The sequence below is a fragment of the Brassica napus genome, chromosome C8, assembly GCF_020379485.1.
Source record: "Brassica napus cultivar Da-Ae chromosome C8, Da-Ae, whole genome shotgun sequence".
In the NCBI taxonomy this organism is placed as follows: domain Eukaryota; kingdom Viridiplantae; phylum Streptophyta; class Magnoliopsida; order Brassicales; family Brassicaceae; genus Brassica; species Brassica napus.
Window position 1 is genome coordinate 16,648,741 of NC_063451.1, and position 21,015 is coordinate 16,669,755.

At 35.3% G+C, this 21,015-nt stretch overlaps 2 protein-coding genes across 2 annotated transcripts; both read right to left on the bottom strand.

The window, feature by feature from the left end:
• Positions 1-9,676: 9,676 nt before the first annotated feature.
• On the bottom strand, positions 9,677-11,522 carry LOC106416120 (UDP-glycosyltransferase 75C1). Its single transcript, XM_013856955.3, has one exon. The coding sequence runs from the start codon at positions 11,259-11,261 to the stop codon at positions 9,888-9,890; it is 1,374 nt and encodes a 457-aa protein (XP_013712409.1). The 5' UTR covers positions 11,262-11,522; the 3' UTR covers positions 9,677-9,887.
• A 319-nt stretch (positions 11,523-11,841) lies between these two features.
• Positions 11,842-13,307, bottom strand: LOC106416121 (COP9 signalosome complex subunit 8). Its single transcript, XM_013856957.3, has 5 exons — positions 13,102-13,307; positions 12,926-13,005; positions 12,525-12,706; positions 12,334-12,441; positions 11,842-12,139 (listed from the first exon to the last, which is right to left on the bottom strand). The coding sequence occupies exons 1-5, from the start codon at positions 13,183-13,185 to the stop codon at positions 12,000-12,002; spliced, it is 594 nt and encodes a 197-aa protein (XP_013712411.1). The 5' UTR covers positions 13,186-13,307; the 3' UTR covers positions 11,842-11,999.
• Between the last annotated feature and the right edge of the window lie 7,708 nt (positions 13,308-21,015).

Consider the following 21,015-nt stretch of genomic DNA (forward strand, 5'->3'; position numbering starts at 1 on the left):
ATTTGTGACAAAAACTTTTTTTTGTGTTATTCTTGTCATTTTCTCTGAACGGAAACCTTTTGACAAAAAAAAAAAAAGAGGATATACGGAAACCTACAAATAAGTGGTGGATGGCATTGGACTTTGTTTTGGAAAATAATATGAGAGACACATTTGCGTCTTAAAATAAACCTAATATGTCTTAGAACTGTTTTTACTTTCATTTTCCTATTGCTACTTGGTTTAAGAGCACCAACCGACTCATAATGGGTTTAGAAAGTCCAAATTCTATTACAAAAAAAGAAACTCCAAAACCAAAACCAACTAAGATCACCATTAACCCTAGCACCCGTAATATAGTTTTTAATCACTTTTTTAGTAATAAATGGGTGTTAAGCACTTAATTTAATAAACCTCTAAATTGTTGTCCTCCGATGCAAGTATCTTATTTAGGGGTTCTTAAAAAAAAATTAAACATTGAAACACAAAACTTTTCAAGCACACTCTACAAGAGTTCACAAGAATACAAGTAAGACCATCGTAGTCATGACAAGAGACATGAATCATAAAGAGTAGAAGTATTTCGAGACACAAAACATTAAGATAAGAAGTGGATACCTTGTTGATCCTGAGCTTGAACAAGACCAACAATAGCAAAAGCTCCTAGTACCAGCAACAATAACGCCTTGAACAAGACCAATCCTGAGCTTGAACAAGACCAAGCAACAATAACGGCTTGAACAAGACCAAGTTGATCAGTCTCTCGATGTAAAAGTCTCAGCAGCACTGTATTGTGTAATTACTGCTTCATAAAAGTTTTTGTCCTCAAGCCATTTCGTCCACACTTTTCTTCTAATAAGAGCTTCCGCAGGTTCACTACCTGATAATGTACCAGACACTAGATGGTTGTTGAATGACCTACTGCAAGAGGATAAACGACCACAATAATTAGGTAGAGAGTGTTAATTTAAAAACTTGATCCCTATCACATTTGTGTTTCAAACAAAATCATGCCTCTTGATGCGGCCATCAGATCAGCAACTGAACCAGAGGTCAACCCAAAGCCCTACTTAACCAGCCAAGGCGCCAGCCAGGACATACGTTCACTAAAAGCGCCATATCTTACAAACCAGGAGGGTTTAAATGATGAGGATAATTTTTATGGATTCTACACTCAAGAGGGAGTCCAGGCCAACTGGAATCGGCCCAAAATATTTAGGGATAAAGAAGTTATGAATTTTACAATTCAGAGGTTTTTCAGCCTGTCCATCTGCGAGTATGCGACTTTAGAAAAGGATTCAAGCCCAAAGAAGAAGAGGCCTGAACCAAAACCGATCATAGGAGTCAAGAGGAGTTTATTAACTTTACATAAAGCCCAAGATCTCGAGAAATGGCCAAGGAAATTGGAAGATATGATCAATTTCCCAAAACCGGCCAAACCAGCTCTACACTTGCCTTATTTGGAAGATTCGGGATTCACATCAAACCAACCTCAAGAATGGCAGCCAGGAGACCTTCTAAGTCATTCAGAGGCACTCCACAACATCCTAGGAAGCACCATGCCACGCTGGATCAGGTGGATCCCAATTAAACCAAAAGATCAAGCCGGTTTGCATCAATTGGCCAAACCGATATTATTTAAGGAATGTCTTCTACTCCTTCAGTTTGGTTCGACCCAAACGTATCTATGGAAGCCAGGACATAATATAAACCATCCAGAAGACATCCAAGAAGTCCTCAGCTGCACCAGCACCCAGGAGATCAGACGGATCTCTCTTCCCATCAACCTTCCATATTTGGCAGCAACTACACTAAATGCTTTGAAGAAGTCTCTACAGATATTTATTCAAGACCAACGGCCATATTCTCCATCAAGGCAACTCAGAGACATGTCAGGAAGACTTCTTGACCGTGGCTACATCCAGAAGCTGTCCAGATACAAGATCATCCAAGATTCCTTTTTTGAAGGCACAAATCGAGCTAACGGCTAGTTTCCATGGAGCCATCAAAACCTTCTCATCCAAGACTTTTATTTCGATTTATTTTCTTTCCTTATGTCATTTTCAGACTGTTAGAGAGTCTTTTTTCAAGCCTATAAAGCTCTAGTCTTTGTTTCATTGTAGATCACCCCATTTTTAAAGTAATAAGAATTATTCAGTTTTTCTAGTTTTCTTAAAACTATTGAGTTTGTGTGAAGCAACTCCAAAGCACCTTGACTTATCAAGGCTCCTTTCCATAGAGTCTTGTGGCGTCCTCAATCCCCCATCCTTCCATTCCAATTCGTTTGCCAAGCTTGAGAGTGATACACATCCAGCAAGCAAAGCACCATCTCAATCCACTTCAATTTTCAACTGATTAGGCTGAGAGTGTCACACGACCAGCAGCCTAATTCCATCATATCTATCTTTATTTATCTTGTTTTATCATATTAGAAATCATATCTCATTTGTTTTTGAATTTGTTTTCAGGATCATAACTTGCATTCCATCATATCGCCCATCCGATCATATCTTTGGTCGATCCATCAAGCTTCCATCAACCATTTTGCCATCCCTGATTTCCAGCCTGCAACATTTGGTATCAGAGCTCAAGCTCCTGAATCAGGTCCATCTATCCTTGCATCATTCATATTTGCTTGCATTTATTTTTTCATTCATAAACCAAAAAAAAAAATCCATAAAAACAGTTTTTGCATTGTTATTGTTCTTAAGAAAAGAAAACAAAAGAGAATAATTTTCTTGCATTTGATTCACGAAATTAGTTTGAAATTATTGTCTAGTTGTTTGCATTCATTCCCCAGCTCCACTTGCCATTTTTAGATTTTGTGCATTCATTTTAGAAAAGTCAAAAAAAAAAAAAATCTGCATTCCATATTTGTTTCTTGTTTTGATCTTGCATAAAAATAAAAAAATAAAAAGGCATAGCATTTTATTAAATTTCGTGCATACCATATTTGTTTCAAAAGTTTGTTATTGGCATTCAAAAAAAAAAATTATTCAGCTTAGTTTATATCATTTTGGGTTCAAGCATACATATTTGTTTCCATTTTCGGTTACTTGCATAAGAAAACTCAAAAAAAAAAAAAAAATTCATCATTGTTAGTTTAATTTCCATATTTTCTTTCCATTTGTGTTTCTTATCATATCATATAGTTTAATTTTGAGTTTACATTCAGAAAACCAAAATAAAAATTATTTATTGCATAGTTATTTTATATCGGTTCATATTTACATATTTTATCGGTTTAGTTAAATTGCATCATTGCATTTGTCTTATTTTGGTTCTACCAAAACTTCCAATACTTTCACTTGCTCTTTGAGATTGTTTTCAGGAAGCAATGGAAGAGGAGGGACAGGGCCAAAACCTAAAGGCCACATTGAGCCAACAGTCCGTAGCTCTACAAAAGCTCCAAATTAAGATTGCTCAACTGGAGAAAAGAAATCAGGCACAAGGCCAACGACCCCAGCAAGGAAAAACAAGATGTGGAGATGCACCAGGGGCTATATATGTCGAGCCCAAGCCACCAGATCCTTCAAGGATCAATCAGACTCCAACTTCTAATACCCACAACCCTTTTGTTGTTAATTCTCGGTTTGATTATAACTCTTTTGCTGATAAAATTGAAATCTTTAAATTTTCAGTAAAAAGAGGTTATCTTAGATGGGAGAGGAACCTTGATGAATGGTTTCACTTCAACAACATCCTGAGGAAAGAAAGGCTAGCTTATGCTATTGATCAACTTAGAGAAGAAGCCTTTAAATGGTGGGTACAAGAAGAAGATGATAGGCGGTTTTACAATGAGCCAACTATCAAAACGTGGAGAGCTCTTAAGTAAGTCATGAGGGATAGATTTGCACCAGAGTTTACAAGTTCTGAAATCCAAGAACTATTCCCAAGGAGGTATCTAACTCATGGTTTCAAAGAAGCAAGAAAAATTGTGGCACAAGAAGGTCAAAGAGTCTTGCCTCAACAAGACTACTTTCAGCCAAACCAAGGGCACGCCATTGTACACTGCTTAGACCAGAAGAGTGACATCCCAGAGGCCATGAAGATGAGTAAAATTGTCGGCCAAAACACTTTGATCAGGTCCAAAGAAAAACAGGAGCATGCTACTATGCAAGTAAAGGCTAAGGTAAGTCCTATACTTGATGATATTGTTCATAAATCATCTACCACATGTATGATGCACTTGTCTTTGTCCAAGAGTGTTATTACAGGTATTAAAGAGTCTAGATCCCACGGAGATGACACACTAAGAGCAAACCTTCTAATGGACCAGAAGGAAAAGCAATCAAATTTCCTTAAAGAAGCAAAACCAGTAATAAAAGTATCAAACCAAGGCAAGTGTCTAACACATCCTTTAGCTACTGGTTTAAACGTGAATCTTCTTGGTACAGGGGTACCAGATGAGAGCCATATTCTTACTGAGGTTACAAGGACCGAACCAGTACATGAGCTCAATCAAAATCCACACTACAAGTGGAAACCGAAATCTGAACAAAAGATTGTTCAAGTGCCAAAACCTGAGGTAAATTTCACTCTAGATCATCATGATATTATTAATTCCATGACAAGATTAATGCACTGTCTTGTACAAGGAAAAGTGAAATTATTACAGGAAACCAAGGTGAGTACAAGGCAAAGAAAGAACAAGAAGTTCTTGCTGCCACAACTGATTTAAGGGTTAATTGTTCTATGTTTATATCATTTTATAAATCCTTTTATTTTGGTATAATATACTTGTCTTTGCCAAGATGTTTTGATCCAGGTATAAGTCAAGAAGAACATAAAAACCGAGCTGAGCTATCACAAAAAGATGGTCATACCAACCAAGGTAAACAGTTGCAAGAAAGGAAGCCATCTAACCAAATCTGTCCAAAGAAGAATATCATTCTTCATCATGCTGATGCACCCAAGGTAAATCCGGCCATAACACATTCTGTTCATAAAACTCCAGTATCAGATATAATTCACTTGTTCTTTGTCCAGAATGTTAAAAAAATTTCAGGTTGCAAAGAAGAACGCTTCAAAGAAATCCCACCGGATAATCTTTTGTTGCGAGGAGGATCCATCCCAGAGATGGTCAGAATCGAGCCTACTAGGAGTATGAAGGACCATCCACTGAAGAAGAGAGGCAATGCCAAAGTCCATAGAAGAGGCGTGATCATATCCTATTTGCTGAAAGAAGAGCCACCTGATGCACAATCCATCCCCAAACCGAAACAATATCAAGGTAAGACCTTAGAATCTCAAAAGAATATGAAAGCTGACTTGCTCTATCTTGGTACAGGTTATCCAGTTTCGAGGTCGAAACTTTGTCAAGGGGGAGGGTATGATGCGGCCATCAGATCAGCAACTGAACCAGAGGTCAACCCAAAGCCCTACTTAACCAGCCAAGACGCCAGCCAGGACATACGTTCACTAAAATCGCCATATCTTACAAACCAGGAGGGTTTAAATGCTGAGGATAATTGTTATGGATTCTAAACTCAAGAAGGAGTCCAGGACAACTGGAATCGGCCCAAAATATTCAGGGATCAAGAAGTTATAAATTTTACAATTCAGAGGTTTCTCAGCCCGTCCATCTGCGAGTATGCGACTTTAGAAGAGGATTCAAGCCCAAAGAAGAAGAGTCCTGAACCAAAAATGATTATAGGAGTCAAGAGGAGTTTATTAGCTTTACATAAAGCCCAAGATCTCGAGAAATGGCCAAGGAAATTGGAAGATATGATCAATTTCCCAAAACCGGTCAAACCAGCTCTACACTTGCCTTATTTGGAAGATTCGGGATTCACATCAAACCAACCTCAAGAATGGCAGCCAGGAGACCTTCTAAGTCATTCAGAGGCACTCCACAACATCCTAGGAAGCACCATGCCACACTGGATCAGGTGGATCCCAATTAAACCAAAAGATCAAGCCGGTTTGCATCAATTGGCCAAACCGATATTATTTAAGGAATGTCTTCTACTCCTTCAGTTTGGTTCGACCCAAACGTATCTATGGAAGCCAGGACATAATATAAACCATCCAGAAGACATCCAAGAAGTCCTCAGCTGCACCAGCACCCAGGAGATCAGGAGGATCTCTCTTCCCATCAACCTTCCATATTTGGCAGCAACTACACTAAATGCTTTGAAGAAGTCTCTACAGATATTTATTCAAGACCAACGGCCATATTCTCCATCAAGGCAACTCAGAGACATGTCAGGAAGACTTCTTGACCGTGGCTACATCCAGAAGCTGTCCAGATACAAGATCATCCAAGATTCCTTTTTGAAGGCACAAATCGAGCTAACGGCTAGTTTCCATGGAGCCATCAAAACCTTCTCATCCAAGACTTTTATTTCGATTTATTTTCTTTCCTTATGTCATTTTCAGACTGTTAGAGAGTCCTTCGTCGAGCCTATAAAGCTCTAGTCTTTGTTTCATTGTAGATCACCCCATTTTTAAGGTAATAAGAATTATTCAGTTTTTCTAGTTTTCTTAAAACTATTGTTCTAAGACTTTTGAGTTTGTGTGAAGCAACTCCAAAGCACCTTGACTTATCAAGGCTCCTTTCCATAGAGTCTTGTGGCGTCCTCAATCCCCCATCCTTCCATTCCAATTCGTTTGCCAAACTTGAGAGTGATACACATCCAGCAAGCAAAGCACCATCTCAATCCACTTCAATCATCAACTGATTAGGCTGAGAGTGTCACACGACCAGCAGCCTAATTACATCCTATCTATCTTTATTTATCTTGTTTTATCATATTATAAATCATATCTCATTTGTTTTTGCATTTGTTTTCAGGATCATAACTTGCATTCCATCATATCGCCCATCCAATCATATCTTTGGTCGATCCATCAAGCTTCCATCAACCATTTTGCCATCCCTGATTTCCAGCCTGCAACACCTCTGCACTGGATCACATCCTCAGACTTCAAAGTGTTCTCTTGTCCACAATCTACCAATTCAGAAAAACAAGTTTAGCAAACTAAATCATTCAGAACTTGTGTAATGTCTGAGGCTGCTTGGGATAAGCTTGATAAGCAGAGCTCCTCCTCAAAACAATACAGAAACGTACTCAAAAGAGGCATGTCTTGACAAATCACCTTTTCTCATATGATGATAAGAACACGTTTAAACCTTTCAAAATCACAAAGCTACCATCTTTAACAGACGCGATACATATGGTATTATCAAGTTCTGATTCAAATTTTTCGATGAGAGGAAGAAGATGGTTACCTCCGCATACGTAAGTAACTGGTTCTGGCTGTTGATCCATGATAACGAATTGAATCCACAAAGCTAGGGTTTATGCAGTGACGAGAAAAGAGGATCCGGCGACGAGAGAGGTAGGAGAAGTCCGAAGGCAGTCAGAGACAGCCTGAAACGAGGTCCGAGCAGGTCGCGACACAACTCCGTCGGAGGTCTCCGGCTTCGAGACGTGTGATCGAGAAAAGAGAAAGCGGCATCGGATGATTTCGTCGAGACAGAGGAAGAACGGTGATTGTTTGACACATGTTACATAAGCAACGCTTCTTGTGAAGCTTAATTAAGCAGCGCTTCTTATTTAATTACACAATTTTCTTTTTTTTTACCTAAAAACACTAAGCAACCGGGTTAAGCGTCTGCGTTGTTGATGCTCTAAGTCTACATCGAATAGAGCCCAAATACATCAAAAATAAAGTATAATACACTTAAGGACGTGGTTAGACCATAGATGGGCCATGGAGGTCGATCATTTATCTTCATGGACCGATAAGGTCTTTTTCAGCCGAATTTTTCCTAGGCGCTCGTCCATAACTTGAACAAAGTGTTGAAATTCTTCCTGATAAGCATTGAGACGTGAACATATAGTTGGCCCAGCCAAGGAAACAAGTGGAACGAGAATATCCTATTTTGGGCCGAAAGAATCTTGTTTTGTCCATCTTCAATTCTAGTCTGATCCGACACCTTCTTGACTTGATTGGTTTGTTCCTCAAGCCCACTTGCACGAGGAAACTGGCATCCATAGGTCATACTGAGCTCAAACAGGTTGCTCCTCATCTCCTCTCTGTTTAGGTCATGTCGGTTGCACCTTTATCTCCATGCGCAAGTTCGTCCAGTTCACCCGTCGATGATTCAATCAGCTCGTCCTCTCCAAACTCGTCCAGTTGGTTGCAGCTTTCTTGTTCAAGTTGTTTCCAAGCCGTATCAAGATTGATTTCTCTATCTCGGTCCGGAACCTCATGATCATCCCAATAAGACTTTGAAACAGTCCTTTTAGCCAAGCATTGATTAGTAGCTTAGCTAATCCCTTCACTGGACTTCATGAAGTTTGAAACTAATCGAGCTGATCAGGATCGTATCACAAGGGGTAATGCTATAAGTGAAGAAGTTCAGACGATAGATAAGACTATAACATGGAAACTTGTAGACAAACCCTGTTGGGAATCCATGTCCAACTCTATATTGTTTGATTAGTATGATATTTTCCACTTTGGGTCTTAGTCAAGTCTGCATGGTTTTACTTTTGGTTTTCTTCCCAAAAGGTCTCGTGCTAATTAGAGTTGGACATCTCTTTATATATTAGACACTCCTTGTCTAAATTTTCAATGTGGGACTTGAATTGACATCTCTCATTCTTCCCCTCAAATCAAGGACCACACTCTTCTTGTGTCCTTTTCATTTTAATGAAATTCCCTGGCACCTTATCTTGTCGCGTCTTCGACATCAGGGTCTTAATCTCTGCTGAACCTCTCTTTCCACCTTGAAGGGTTTCATTCCTATTCGAAGGGTATTCTGGTATTCTTGTAGATTTCGTCAACTTGACTCTGATGCCAATATTGGGAATCCATGTCCAACTCTATATTGTTTGATTAATACGATATTTTTTATTTTGGGCCTTAGACAAGCCCGCATAATTTTACTTTTGATTTCCTTCCCAAAAGACCTCATGCTAATTAGAGTTGAATATCTCTTTATATATTAGACCGTCTTTGTTTAAACTTCCGATGTGGGACCCCACCTGAATTGACATCTCTCAGACCCATAAACAAAAGTAACATCATTTTGAAGCGGTTATATTGTATCAAGAGGGATGCATATGGACGTATAATAAAGTACAAAAAAAGGTTCACCATGAATGGTTTAAAGCAAAGTACAACGAGTTTGGAATTAGACCAAACCACAATTAAAAGGAAGTGTTGAAGGTAACTGAGTTTAGTAAATGGGTGAACCAACTATTATTGAAATAAAAACACCAAGTCTAAGTAAGAAATACAGTAACTGAATATGGTCTCCAAAATTTAGGACCTGCTCTACGAGGAACAACTAGAAATTATCGTATAATAACTATAGCACTGAACATATGTAGTTCGAAAAGGTGGAATAACATGTGCTGAGAGTTTGTTTGACTTATGAAGCTACAAGAATCTCCATGGCGTCTTTTGGGAGGATGGTAGTTTCAAGAAAAACACGAGGAAATCAAGATCGGTCATGGGCATAATTCAGCCAAACACTGGTTTATGACTCAAAAATTTTGTGTATTAAAATTATTACTAAATCATCTACAGTTCTGAAAATCTTATGGCCGGTCCGGAGGAATTGGAGTTCTTGAAGTGGTGATCTTACCGTTTTAAATTGGTTGGTTCGATTCTACCGAACCGGGTCCATACTGAGACATTCTTCTTTTTCAGGTTTCTGTAAACGTTTTTGCACTCTTGGTTTTACATTTTACTTAATAAATTATTATTCAAGGTTTTTTTTTTTTTTTTTGAAACACTATATAAAACGTTTAAAAGATGCAGTAATAGAAAAGTTGGAGTTTGATCCAAAAAAAAAATAGAAAAGTTGGAGAAGAACGAAGAAAGACCATATCTTCACTCGTCTTTTAACTCACTCTTTATTAACCTTATAAAACTAAAAAAGAAGCAAATCACCCTTCCATAAATCCCTTGAGATTCAAATCCGAGGGTCCACCTTCCGCCGCAGCATCAACGGCCAGCGTCTTCCACCTCGCCGCATTCCTTCTCATCTCATCCGCGTCTTCTCCGCCTCCCATCACCTTCTCCAGACACCATCTCAACTCATCTCCATCCACGTGTCCTTCATCCCCTTCCTTCACTCTCACTCCAATCCCCCACACATCCTCCACAAGCTTAGCAGTCGTGCACTGATCCGCGAACTGCGGAAACGCCACCACCGGAACACCGTTCTCTAAGCTCTCGAGAGTCGAGTTCCAACCGCAATGAGTCACAAAACACCCCACCGAGGGATGCGCCAAAACCGCCGTCTGAGAGCACCACCCCACCACCAGACCTTTATCATCTCCTCTGATCAAGTCCACGAAACAACTCTTCTTCTCTTCAGCTTTCGTCTCCTTCACCACCCATAAGAACGGTCTTCCTGTGGCCAACACGCCTCTAGTGAGCGCCTCCATGTGTTTCTCCCACAAACCGTCGCCGTGCGAGCCTAAGGACACGTAAATCACCGACTTCTCGGCCTTCGAGTCTAGCCACTTGATGTAATCCTCGTCTGATGATCTGAAAAGATCGGCTTTACCGGTAGAAGAATCGTCGGAAGAGGAAACCAACGGTCCGACCGGAATCATTCTGAGTTTCTCGACGGAGGTTAACGCTTCCGGTTCCAGTTCGGTGAAAGTGTTCACCAAGACTTTGGGGTTCGACTCCGAGTCGAGAGCTTCGATGTGTTCTCTCAGCGTTACAAGAGCGGACGGTAACACATTCGACGGCTGGAGAAACGACGGGAGGTCTCGGGTGGAGAGCGGTGGCAGTTTCTGTAGTTTAATCGGTTCAGTGTCGAAGAGGTGGCTGTGAGAGGCGTTGAAGTAGTAGTAGTAGATGTCGAGTACAGTGGCGGGCTCAATCCAGAGAAGCGTAGCCGGGAGGTGAAACTCACGCGCCACCGTAGAAGCCCAAGGGACGAGCACCGAGTAGATAACGCCGGTGATTGGCTCTGTGGCGGCGTTTCCGTCGAGATTGGCTCTGATGATGTCACTCAGGGCGTCTGAGCCACGGCGTTTGAACTCGGACATGTAGTTTTTCTGGTCCTCGAAGGACTTGGGACCTTCGTCGAATCCATCGGAGAACCAAGCGTAGGACAAGCCTTCGGTGGAAGGTGGCTCGCCCATACGACGGAGAGCTGAGATGGTGGTCGCGTATGTGATGGTTGCTCCGTGATGGATGAGGCGGTTGGCTAGTTTTATCGCAGGGTTTATGTGACCTTGCGCCGGGAAAGTTACAATCAAGTAGTGAGGACGATGACTACAACCGTTAACCGAGTTGGCCATTTTTAGTGTTTTGAGGATGTCGAAGTTTAAAGGAACACACGAAAGGCTTTTATAGATAACTAGAACATTCAAACTCTATTTATAGCAAAACAATTATATATAGTTAATCAATGATTAAGTATAAAAAACGGTAAAGGATTATGACTAACTAATTGATCATCTTTACACTGTTCTGTCTCGGACACAACCGGTGGTTGAGAAAAGTCTTTTTGTGACGACCGATGAGTAAAAGAGCCAACCGACGCGACAAGTAAGAAGACGGTATAAATAATATCTCAACCTCCACACCCACCAACCAGACCATTGTGTAATATAACAGACCTAATTACTTACACGGGAGATTACTTCAATACAAAAACTATACGACAATAGTGATAATTTAGATAAACCATGTTAAATTACAACTAGTGAAGTGAATTCTCCAAAAACTGAAAGTAGTCCTGTTGTTTCGAGGCTTCGGCATAGATTTTTGTTTAGTTTTCTAATTCACCAAATCTAAAACGCTTTTAATTCTCTTCGTCTGACCGGTAGATGAGAAGTGTCTTTGTGATGATTCTACTTTTAGCATGCGGAAGATCAATTTAACACCGAAATCAGCTCATCATATCAGAGTGTACTAAAACAGAGATTACAAACTTTTGAAATAAATCTCCCATAATAAAAAAAAACTAAAACTGAAACTACTAAAGCCGTCTCTTTGAAAAAGAATCTGGTTCGGTTTTTCTAAAATAGGAGAGTTTAGTGTTCAAGGTGGAACACATACTCTGTCAAGCGTTGCAGCTTCGAAGAATCCACCTTTTGCTCTCTTTTAATCGCTTGCTTCTTCACGGTCACCATTTGAGATGCTGCATCCACTGTCCATCCTTTCTCCACAACATCTGTGTATATATCCAACATACAAAAATACACTTATAGATTTCTCATTCCGAAACAAAGATGGTTGATCTAAGCTATGACATTGCGAGTATTGTCCCAAAGGATAACTTTTTGAGTCTAGTTTCGTTATAAGAATGATTAAGTTGAAATCTTAGAACTGATGAGGCCGAGGAAATTGCAGAAAAAGAAAGCTTACAAGTAGTGGCATCATCTTCTGTCATCCCTAGGAAAAGAGCCAAATCAAGGATGGTAATTGTGGAGTAGGCAGACAACAAAAGCTGAAACATCCTTTTTGTGTAAACATCTTCAAACAAAACCAAACACAGCTACATAAGTTTGTCAGCTTAGTTCAAGAAACCGTTTCATAATAGCTAATGGTATACATACCTGAGAAAGCAGCAACCATATCTTTAGCATCTTGACTCCAATCAAAACCCCGGATAGCTTCATATACACCAGCATAGTCACGTGTCCAGAGCTTCTGACCAATCCTCCAAGCAGCAGCAACTTCAGGCTTGCTCTCCTTCACACTCGTAGGTATTGTTTTCCATAGGAAACGTGCACTATCACTGCATTATTTTTTTATCATTCCAGAATTATCCAGACAAGCAAAATAGCACACATCAAAAAGCAACTTAGTCATGTACAAAGTAGAGAACAGCAAAATTATAGCTCTATAATCAATCATAGGATCTACAATTTCAACTCGAAGCAGAAAGAGCAATTAAGAATCGCTATATTAACGGCGAAAACGATATAAACAAAGAAGTAAAGTAATTTAAACAGACCAATCGTCAAGGTAGAAGTAACCGAGAAGATGGATTGCGTAAGGCCAGTCATCCTGGAATGAGATTCCTTCGGCAGAGACCTATTTGATTACAATCGAACGAAGGATTATCATTGACGAAATCCATAAACCCTAGCGAACACCAGAAACAGTGATAACGAGAGAAAAAATTGGGACCTGAAGCATGAGAGTATCGCAGATGTCGGCGATTTTATCAAAGGATTTGACGGCTAAAGCATCGGTAACAGGAGAGAGATCCATGACTGGTTTACTCTTGGAGATTTGCGAAGGGGGGGACGATCGCTAGTTCTTCACAAACCCACTGTAAAGGAAAAGAAAAGAAAAAAGACAATTTGTTCTCCGGTTATAGGTTTTATTATTTACTAGGTTCTGGTCCGCGCTACGCGCGGATAATGTTTCAATATTTGTTTTGGAAATATAGCGCGGATAATGTTTCAATATTTGTTTTGGAAATATAGATTATATTTTAAAATTTTGGTGTTTCAATTGATTAGAGGTCGAAACTATTATAATTTAATATTAAAATTATTTTTAAGTTGATAAATGAAAAGAAAAAGTTACGAAAGAGTGATGTTTTAATTAAGATTTTTTTTTAGTTTTCTACTTTTCTTTGTTATTAGTTTCTATTTACAACAATCTTTAAAAATTGTTACGTTGTTTTCATATATTATGTTTTCTAAAAACATCATATTAGTAATAGTATATTTTAAAAGTATAACAAATGTACTGTTCCATTATTTGATTCAAAGTTGTTCATTTATATATATTGAAATAATATAAAGTTTAAGTGTATATTTGTATGTCATATTTGTCATTTAGTGTAGCCATAGTGATTTTTATCGTTTTATTGTTTTAGTTTATTTTTATTATGCGCTTTAACTTTTTTAAAAATATTAATATTTTCTAATTGAGAGTTGTTAATGATAGACCATATTGATTTGAAATATTTCTATAAATACTGATTATATATATAATGTTTAATATTTTAGTAATGTGTAGATAAAAGAAGTTGTCATATGAATTTTAACTAACTTAATTTTTTTGAACAGAATGATTAGTATTCTTAACTATTATATTTCTTTTGGTAGCATATTTGTATTTCTATTAGTGATTTTTTTAAATTGGTTTCCATAACATGTAATCTTTGGTAGAATTCATTGAGTTAGTAGAACTTAGTTTTTTGGTTGGTATTTGTAGATTTTTATGAAACTAATCAGTTATCTTACTGTTTTTTTCGTTTAATAGTTTTTAGCTGTATACTACGGTATATTTTTATATGTAGTAACTATTTTTAAAATAATGAGGATACATAACGATTAAAAGGTTATATCAGCTAATCACATATTCAAAAGAATGATTAAAATTTAAAAACTTGATATTGCTTTATGAAGGTAATGGATATATGTGATTCTGATTTGTTTCTATAATAGTTGTTTTTACTTGGTTGATGTTAACTTTCTAAGGAGTTACTATTTGATATCGATTTAATTTTAACAAAGCTTATTTTGAACTAAAATATGTAGCTATATTTTCTTATTCGGTGTATTAGAAGCGTAAGATTTTATAAATAAAAATGAGTATGTTTAATATAATGATTACTCGAGTCATTTACAATGTACATTTTAAATTGTAGTTTAAAATTACCCTTTTACTTTAAAATTGACATATAATATAAATTTAGAACATATGAATTTTCTTTTAAGATACAAAAAAATTCTAAAATGAATTGTTTCACTTTATTAAATTAAAAGGTAATTTGATATTCTGTGTGTTATTCTTATTTGCCTATTTAAAAAACTATTATAATTTGATGGAAAACAATACAATTTAGAAATACATAAATAGTTATATAAACCGATTATAGATACAAATATAAGAGAATTATAGATATTAACTTTATTTATTTGAGAAGTTAACAACTGAAACATTAGATTTTTTTTTTGCATGTTTTTTAAAGTATATATCATATATTTACCACATTCAGAGTGTTGCAAATAAAAGGTCTTGTCAACCTTCCTAGAAATGAAGTAATTCTATGGGTGCCACATAAGACAAAATATTATCAAATCTTTATTATTTAAAATCATTAATTATCATATATATTATAATTCCGTATGTTCTATTTAAGAAAACAATGAAGACTATTTTTATATTAATAATTAATTATATGATTAGGGTTAATGAACAGTATAATATATGTTTAGATGAACTAAATTATTTTTCTAAGCTTAATTTTCGTGATGACATGTGTCATGGTTCAAAGGTTGTAATGTTTCTCTTTTAATATATAGAGGATGTCTACGTGAAAAAATGATGTTCCCAAAAATGTAAAATAACACATTTCAAATTTTTTGTTCATTGATAATTATATTATCCCATTTAAGATGTGTTTAGCACAAAAGGAAGGGTTTCAATATATTTTACTTGATATAAAATAATATACTCAATAATATTTTATCAGCTATTCAAAAAAAATCTATGCAATTTCTATTGAATAATTTCTTCTCATTTTACTTTCTCTTAACCGCCAAAACACTACACAAGTTCATCTTTCAAGCAGTTATCTATTTCGTATGGAAGGAGCGTAATGGAGGTCTTCATTCAAATGAACATAAGCAACCTATTTTGGTGATCAGGGGGAGGCTGAGTGTTTTCTAGATATTTAGATAATTGGAAACCTTTTTTTTAGTTCAGGGTTGGACCAGTCCGTTGGTATTTTAGTTTTTAAAAATATTCTCCACATGTATAAGATTGGGCTGGAATGGAGCAAGGTTGGGCCGGAACTTCAAATTGGTTTGAAACCCAGCCCGTAGTGACATGGCATATTGATTGGTGGGGAATATTTCTACCCATGTGGCACCCCTTAGAAACTCCAAAAATAGTACCTTTTATATAGTAGGATTCAAATCCTTTTCAATACGGTTAGTTTAAACCGATCCTAATTCAATTTAAACCACGCCAAAAAGTTGAACCAATATAAAGTGATATACCATGGCGTGGGTATAGAAAATACGGTTTGCATATACCAATTCTGGCTGTGTCGGGTCATGATCCTGGTTCAACAGAAGCAAGAGAAACCATACAAGCTGGCATTCATGGACGCCTTCTTGGAGAAACACATGAATCATGACCAACTTGCAAAGGTCATCAGAGATGTCAAAAGAAATATATGGCTCGACATGCTCAATATCATTAGGCTTTTCTATTTTTATTCTCATCCAAATCTAGTTTCTTCTGAAATAAGCTTTCCTAGCACTAAATATCTCTAACATTATCTATCTATGATTCAGAATCAATAAATCGGATTTCATGGAAAAGGGAGTTCTGTATGCAAAACCATCTTCTATCAGGCTCTAGTTTTATTTACAAATTAGGATAAGACATGCGCTTTGCACAAGGTGAATTTATATGAAAATTATTTAAGAAATATCGTTTGGAAAATTAAAATTTATATTCTTGATCGAATTAATATTTTTGGTCCCTAAATAATTTTTTAAAAAGTTGAACCAATATAAAGTGATATACCATGGCGTGGGTATAGAAAATACGGTTTGCATATACCAATTCTGGCTGTGTCGGGTCATGATCCTGGTTCAACAGAAGCAAAAGAAATATATGGCTCGACATGCTCAATATCATTACGCTTTTCTATTTTTATTCTCATCCAAATCTAGTTTCTTCTGAAATAACCTTTCCTAGCATTAAATATCTCTAACATTATCTATCTATGATTCAGAATCAATAAATCGGATTTCATGGAAAAGGGAGCTCTGTATGCAAAACCATCTTCTATCAGGCTCTAGTTTTATTGACAAATTAGGATAAGACATGCGACTTGCACAAAGTGAATTTATATGAAAATTATTTAAGAAATATCGTTTGGAAAATTAAAATTTATATTCTTGATCGAATTAATATTTTTGGCCCTTAAATAATTTTTTAAAAACTTTTTTGTTAATTACATAATTTGTTTACTGATAAGCTGATCCGATTTTAAAATATTTTAAGTCAAAAAATCGCTTATCGCATAAGAACCTAACGTTTAGGCCGAAAAATCTCATGTCTATTATTTGGTTATAATGAAACTATGCCAGTTCGGTTTTCTATCATGATTTAGCAATTTAAAAGTTAATTATGGTTATGAGACGTTTACGTTCACGTGCCAATCCTATCTATCTTCAATATTTTCTCATTTTTGTGTCGCTTTTTTCATTTTGGTTATTGCTCGATATAAATATTGATATTTGAGTTTATTTTCATTTTTTTATTTTGTTTTGGCATGAGATTTAGAATATGTTTAAGTTTTAAAATTATTAAAAAGATACAAGATTTGCGTCTTGAGCAGAATAAAAAATTTATATTTATTACTTATTTTATGTTTTCTGCATATTATGAAATAATAAAATAATAATTATATCTCAAATTAGTGGAAACAGAATCTACACTGTGGGCTGAGACACAAATAGTGAATGAATAAAGGACAACACCACAAATAGGGAATATGATTTTGCCGTCAATTCCAGGAAGATGATGTTTCACAGATGGGTCATGGAAAGAGGGGGATATGTATTCAGAACAAGGCTGGCTTAGTACCTTAGAAGGTTTTGATGGATTGTTGGGGGCGAGGAATGTTAGGGCCAGTCTTTCTCTTCTTCATGCGGAGATGGAAGCGTTCCTTTTGGCTATGGAATGTATGAGGAATTTACGTCAGTTTCAGGTTACGTTTGCAACGACTGCTCTCAATTGGTGAAGATGGTTTCAGAACAGGAGGAGTGGCCAGCATTTGCAAATTATTTGGAAGATGCCAAGACCCTGAAAGAGAACTTCATACGATCAGAGATCATCTATGTACCAAGGACACAAAATACAATGGCGGATAGACTAGCACGCAGTGTTAGACAGCAGCCGTCTTTTGTCGTTCACATGGATGCAGATCACCCAGTTTGGTTTACAGAGTTAGTATGAGTCTCTAAAAGTTGATGACAAAAAAAAATTTATTGAATAACTAAGAAATCAATTACTATTATGTAATCAAACGACCGATCTTGTTTATTCGCAATCATTATAGAGTAAATAAATCAAAACAATCAATCTTATCTATCGTATATGATATATAATTAAATTTAAATGATATTAACATATATATAGTATACTTTTAATATGAATTTATATTAAATGAAGTTTCTACTCATATGATTTTACGATTATTTGCATATTTATGTAACAAAATTTTACACCAACGATTTTTTTTAATGTGGAATGTTTAGTGGTTTCAATATTCTATAATCATTTTAAAAAAATGAAGATTTCAAAATTAAAATATTAACTTTTCAATATATGTTCAACACATATATCAAAATATAAGTATGTATTTCCATATGATATATAGTTTAATTTAAAAAATATGAAATATATGTATATATATTAACATAAACACCTATTAAAATAAAATTGTTTATTCATATGATTTTATAATCGTGTTATCTTATTATAGAAAAAAATTTAAATTTGATCACAAAATTTTGTGTGAGACTTTTAGCTATTTAATAATTTATACTCGTTTTGAAAAATTCAAAATACAACATCTACAAAAAGAATCTAAATTTTTATTATATGATTAATGTAATTGTGTAATTTATTTTAATAATAAATAATCAAACAAAAATGATAGAAAGTATACAGATTGTTAGCAAATCTTTAGTATTTAAAATCATTAATTGCTATATATATCTTAATCACATTAGGTAATTTCGTAGGTTTTATTTAAGGAAAGAATATAAAATAATTTCAATTTGAAAAATGAATAGTGAATAATGGACATACTATATAATATAACATTCTCTAGCAATTTAATTTTGGACTAACAAAATTTTCAATTGATTCTCAAGCCGTCACGTAAGCAAAAATTAGCATTATAATTACGTGACAACGCAGAATGATACTTTTTTAACTAGTACAAACTACATGTTATAATTTTTTAAATGTTTCTCTATTAATATATAGGGGATCTCCCAAAAAAACTTTAAAATGTTTTTATGACGTAGCCTACAAAGATGAAAATAATATTTCATTAAAAAGGTAAAAACCATTTGTACCCTTTTCAATAAACAAATAAATATTAAATATGATTTTTTTTTAATTTTGGAAAAAGAATATTAAATACTTTTTTCAAAGTTTTTGCTTTCGAACTTTTTTCCTTACACCCCTTTTCCAAAAATATTTTATTAAAATTATTATTATTCATTTATGCTTTAAATTTTTAATTCTAAATCTTAATCCCAGAACCTAAATCCACGTACCTCAAAATCTAAACTCTAATTTGGAGCACTTTGGAACTTGAAAAAAAACTGATGCTCAAAAGATCAAGCAAAGCAAGTACTTGAAGCCAGTGTCCATCGACACTAACATTGGTGTCGGTCAACACCCTTTGTGAGCAAGTAAACCCGACGTGTTTTAGTAAAGTTTCAAGAAATACAATTTGACCTAGAAATTTTCTTTATTAGTGATGTTCATTTAGCAGACGCAGCTTCTTGCAGCTGTGGTTGAGACTGCGTTATGTTTGTTTGGTTGTTGTTCGTTTTGCAGACGCAGCCGCAACCGCAGATTGTTGTTCGTTTCGTAGACGTTGTATGTTAACGCTGACGCTGGACGCAGATTAAGTGTTGTTCGTTTGGCAAAAGCTGCGGCTAATTTCATTTAATTCATATTTTATTTTTATAAATTTTTATAACTGTATTTTAAATCAATAATAGGACAATTCTCTCAAATAGACCATTTTTAAGTTTTTGTCACAAAAAGAGCACTCAATGAAAAAAATGACCAAAATAGGTTTTAGTAAAGAAGCAGAAAAACTCTTATACCCTAGATATATAAATATAAATTAAAAAATAATATTTTTTATAGGTTCGAATTATATGGTTTCAAATTTGAACTTTTGTATAAATTTTATTTTTCAAAAACGTTTTTTTCCAAAATATTTTTATTTATTTTTTCAATTGTTTTTTAAATTCGAAAATCTTTTTGAGACTATTTAAAAAAAAAATTAATGTCTAGATTAGTTAACCATAGGGGTATAAATATATATTTATTTCTTTAATGAAACATTTTGGTCATTTTGATTCTTAGGGGCTATATTTGTGATAAAAACTTTTTTTAAAGCTATCTAAAAGTGTTTCTCTAAATAGCATGTAGTTTAAATATATTTACATCCATAAAATATTATATTTTATTAATAATAAATTTTTAGTCAAATATATAAATATAACAACATTTTTGTCATAAAACATAAGCTAAATTTAAACAAAAATAATATATCAAAATATTTATCACAAAACAAAATCTAAATAATACATAAGTCTTAAGTAAATAAAACAAATATTAAATGATAATCAAAGTTATAAGCAAAAAAAAACCAAGTCATTAACTAAAATATTTAATACGCTAAATTGTCTCTACTATATTCATTTGCGATGTTCTTACGCAAAGCCTTCATCGCTTTATCACCGGTTGGCTCATATACAATATGTCCACCACCACCATCATCATTATTATCTTCTTCTTCATCACCATCATTATCAACTTCTTCTCCTTCTCCATCATCATCACTTTGCCATTACACAAAATCACAATCTTCCCGATGTGAATCACGTATGAAGTTGTGTAGTGCCATTGTCGATGTTACCAGCTTTATCCATTTGAACAGACCATACTTTGGATGCTTACAATTCAAAATCTCTCTTTTTGCTTTCCATACTCCAAATGTCCTCTCAAACAGTGATCTCAGAAGTTAATGCTTTTGGTTAAACAACTCTCATACACTAACTAGTGGTCCTCCTCTAGCAAACTGACCAAGATGATATCGCATAATACGATGCGTACCAAGATACCCTATCCTGGTAAGATATCCTGGGTCAACTAGATAATACTTTCTAGGAGGAAGATGTGGGAAAGAAGCCTCATTTCTCGCACAATGAGTAAAGACCTTTGTATCATGTGCTCTACCATGTACACCGAGATATGCAAATATGAAATTCATATTAAAGTTATATAGAGCAAGATCATTCATTGTAG

Bases quoted from the DNA above. Each gene is read 5' to 3' on its own strand.
- LOC106416120 (XM_013856955.3), bottom strand. From the start codon at position 11,261: ATGGCCAACTCGGTTAACGGTTGTAGTCATCGTCCTCACTACTTGATT.
- LOC106416121 (XM_013856957.3), bottom strand. From the start codon at position 13,185: ATGGATCTCTCTCCTGTTACCGATGCTTTAGCCGTCAAATCCTTTGAT. The intron at 13,006-13,101 runs GTCCCAATTTTT...GTAATCAAATAG, and splicing joins GCGATACTCTCATGCTTCAG to GTCTCTGCCGAAGGAATCTC. The intron at 12,442-12,524 runs GTATGTATACCA...TTTTGTTTGAAG, and splicing joins TATGGTTGCTGCTTTCTCAG to ATGTTTACACAAAAAGGATG.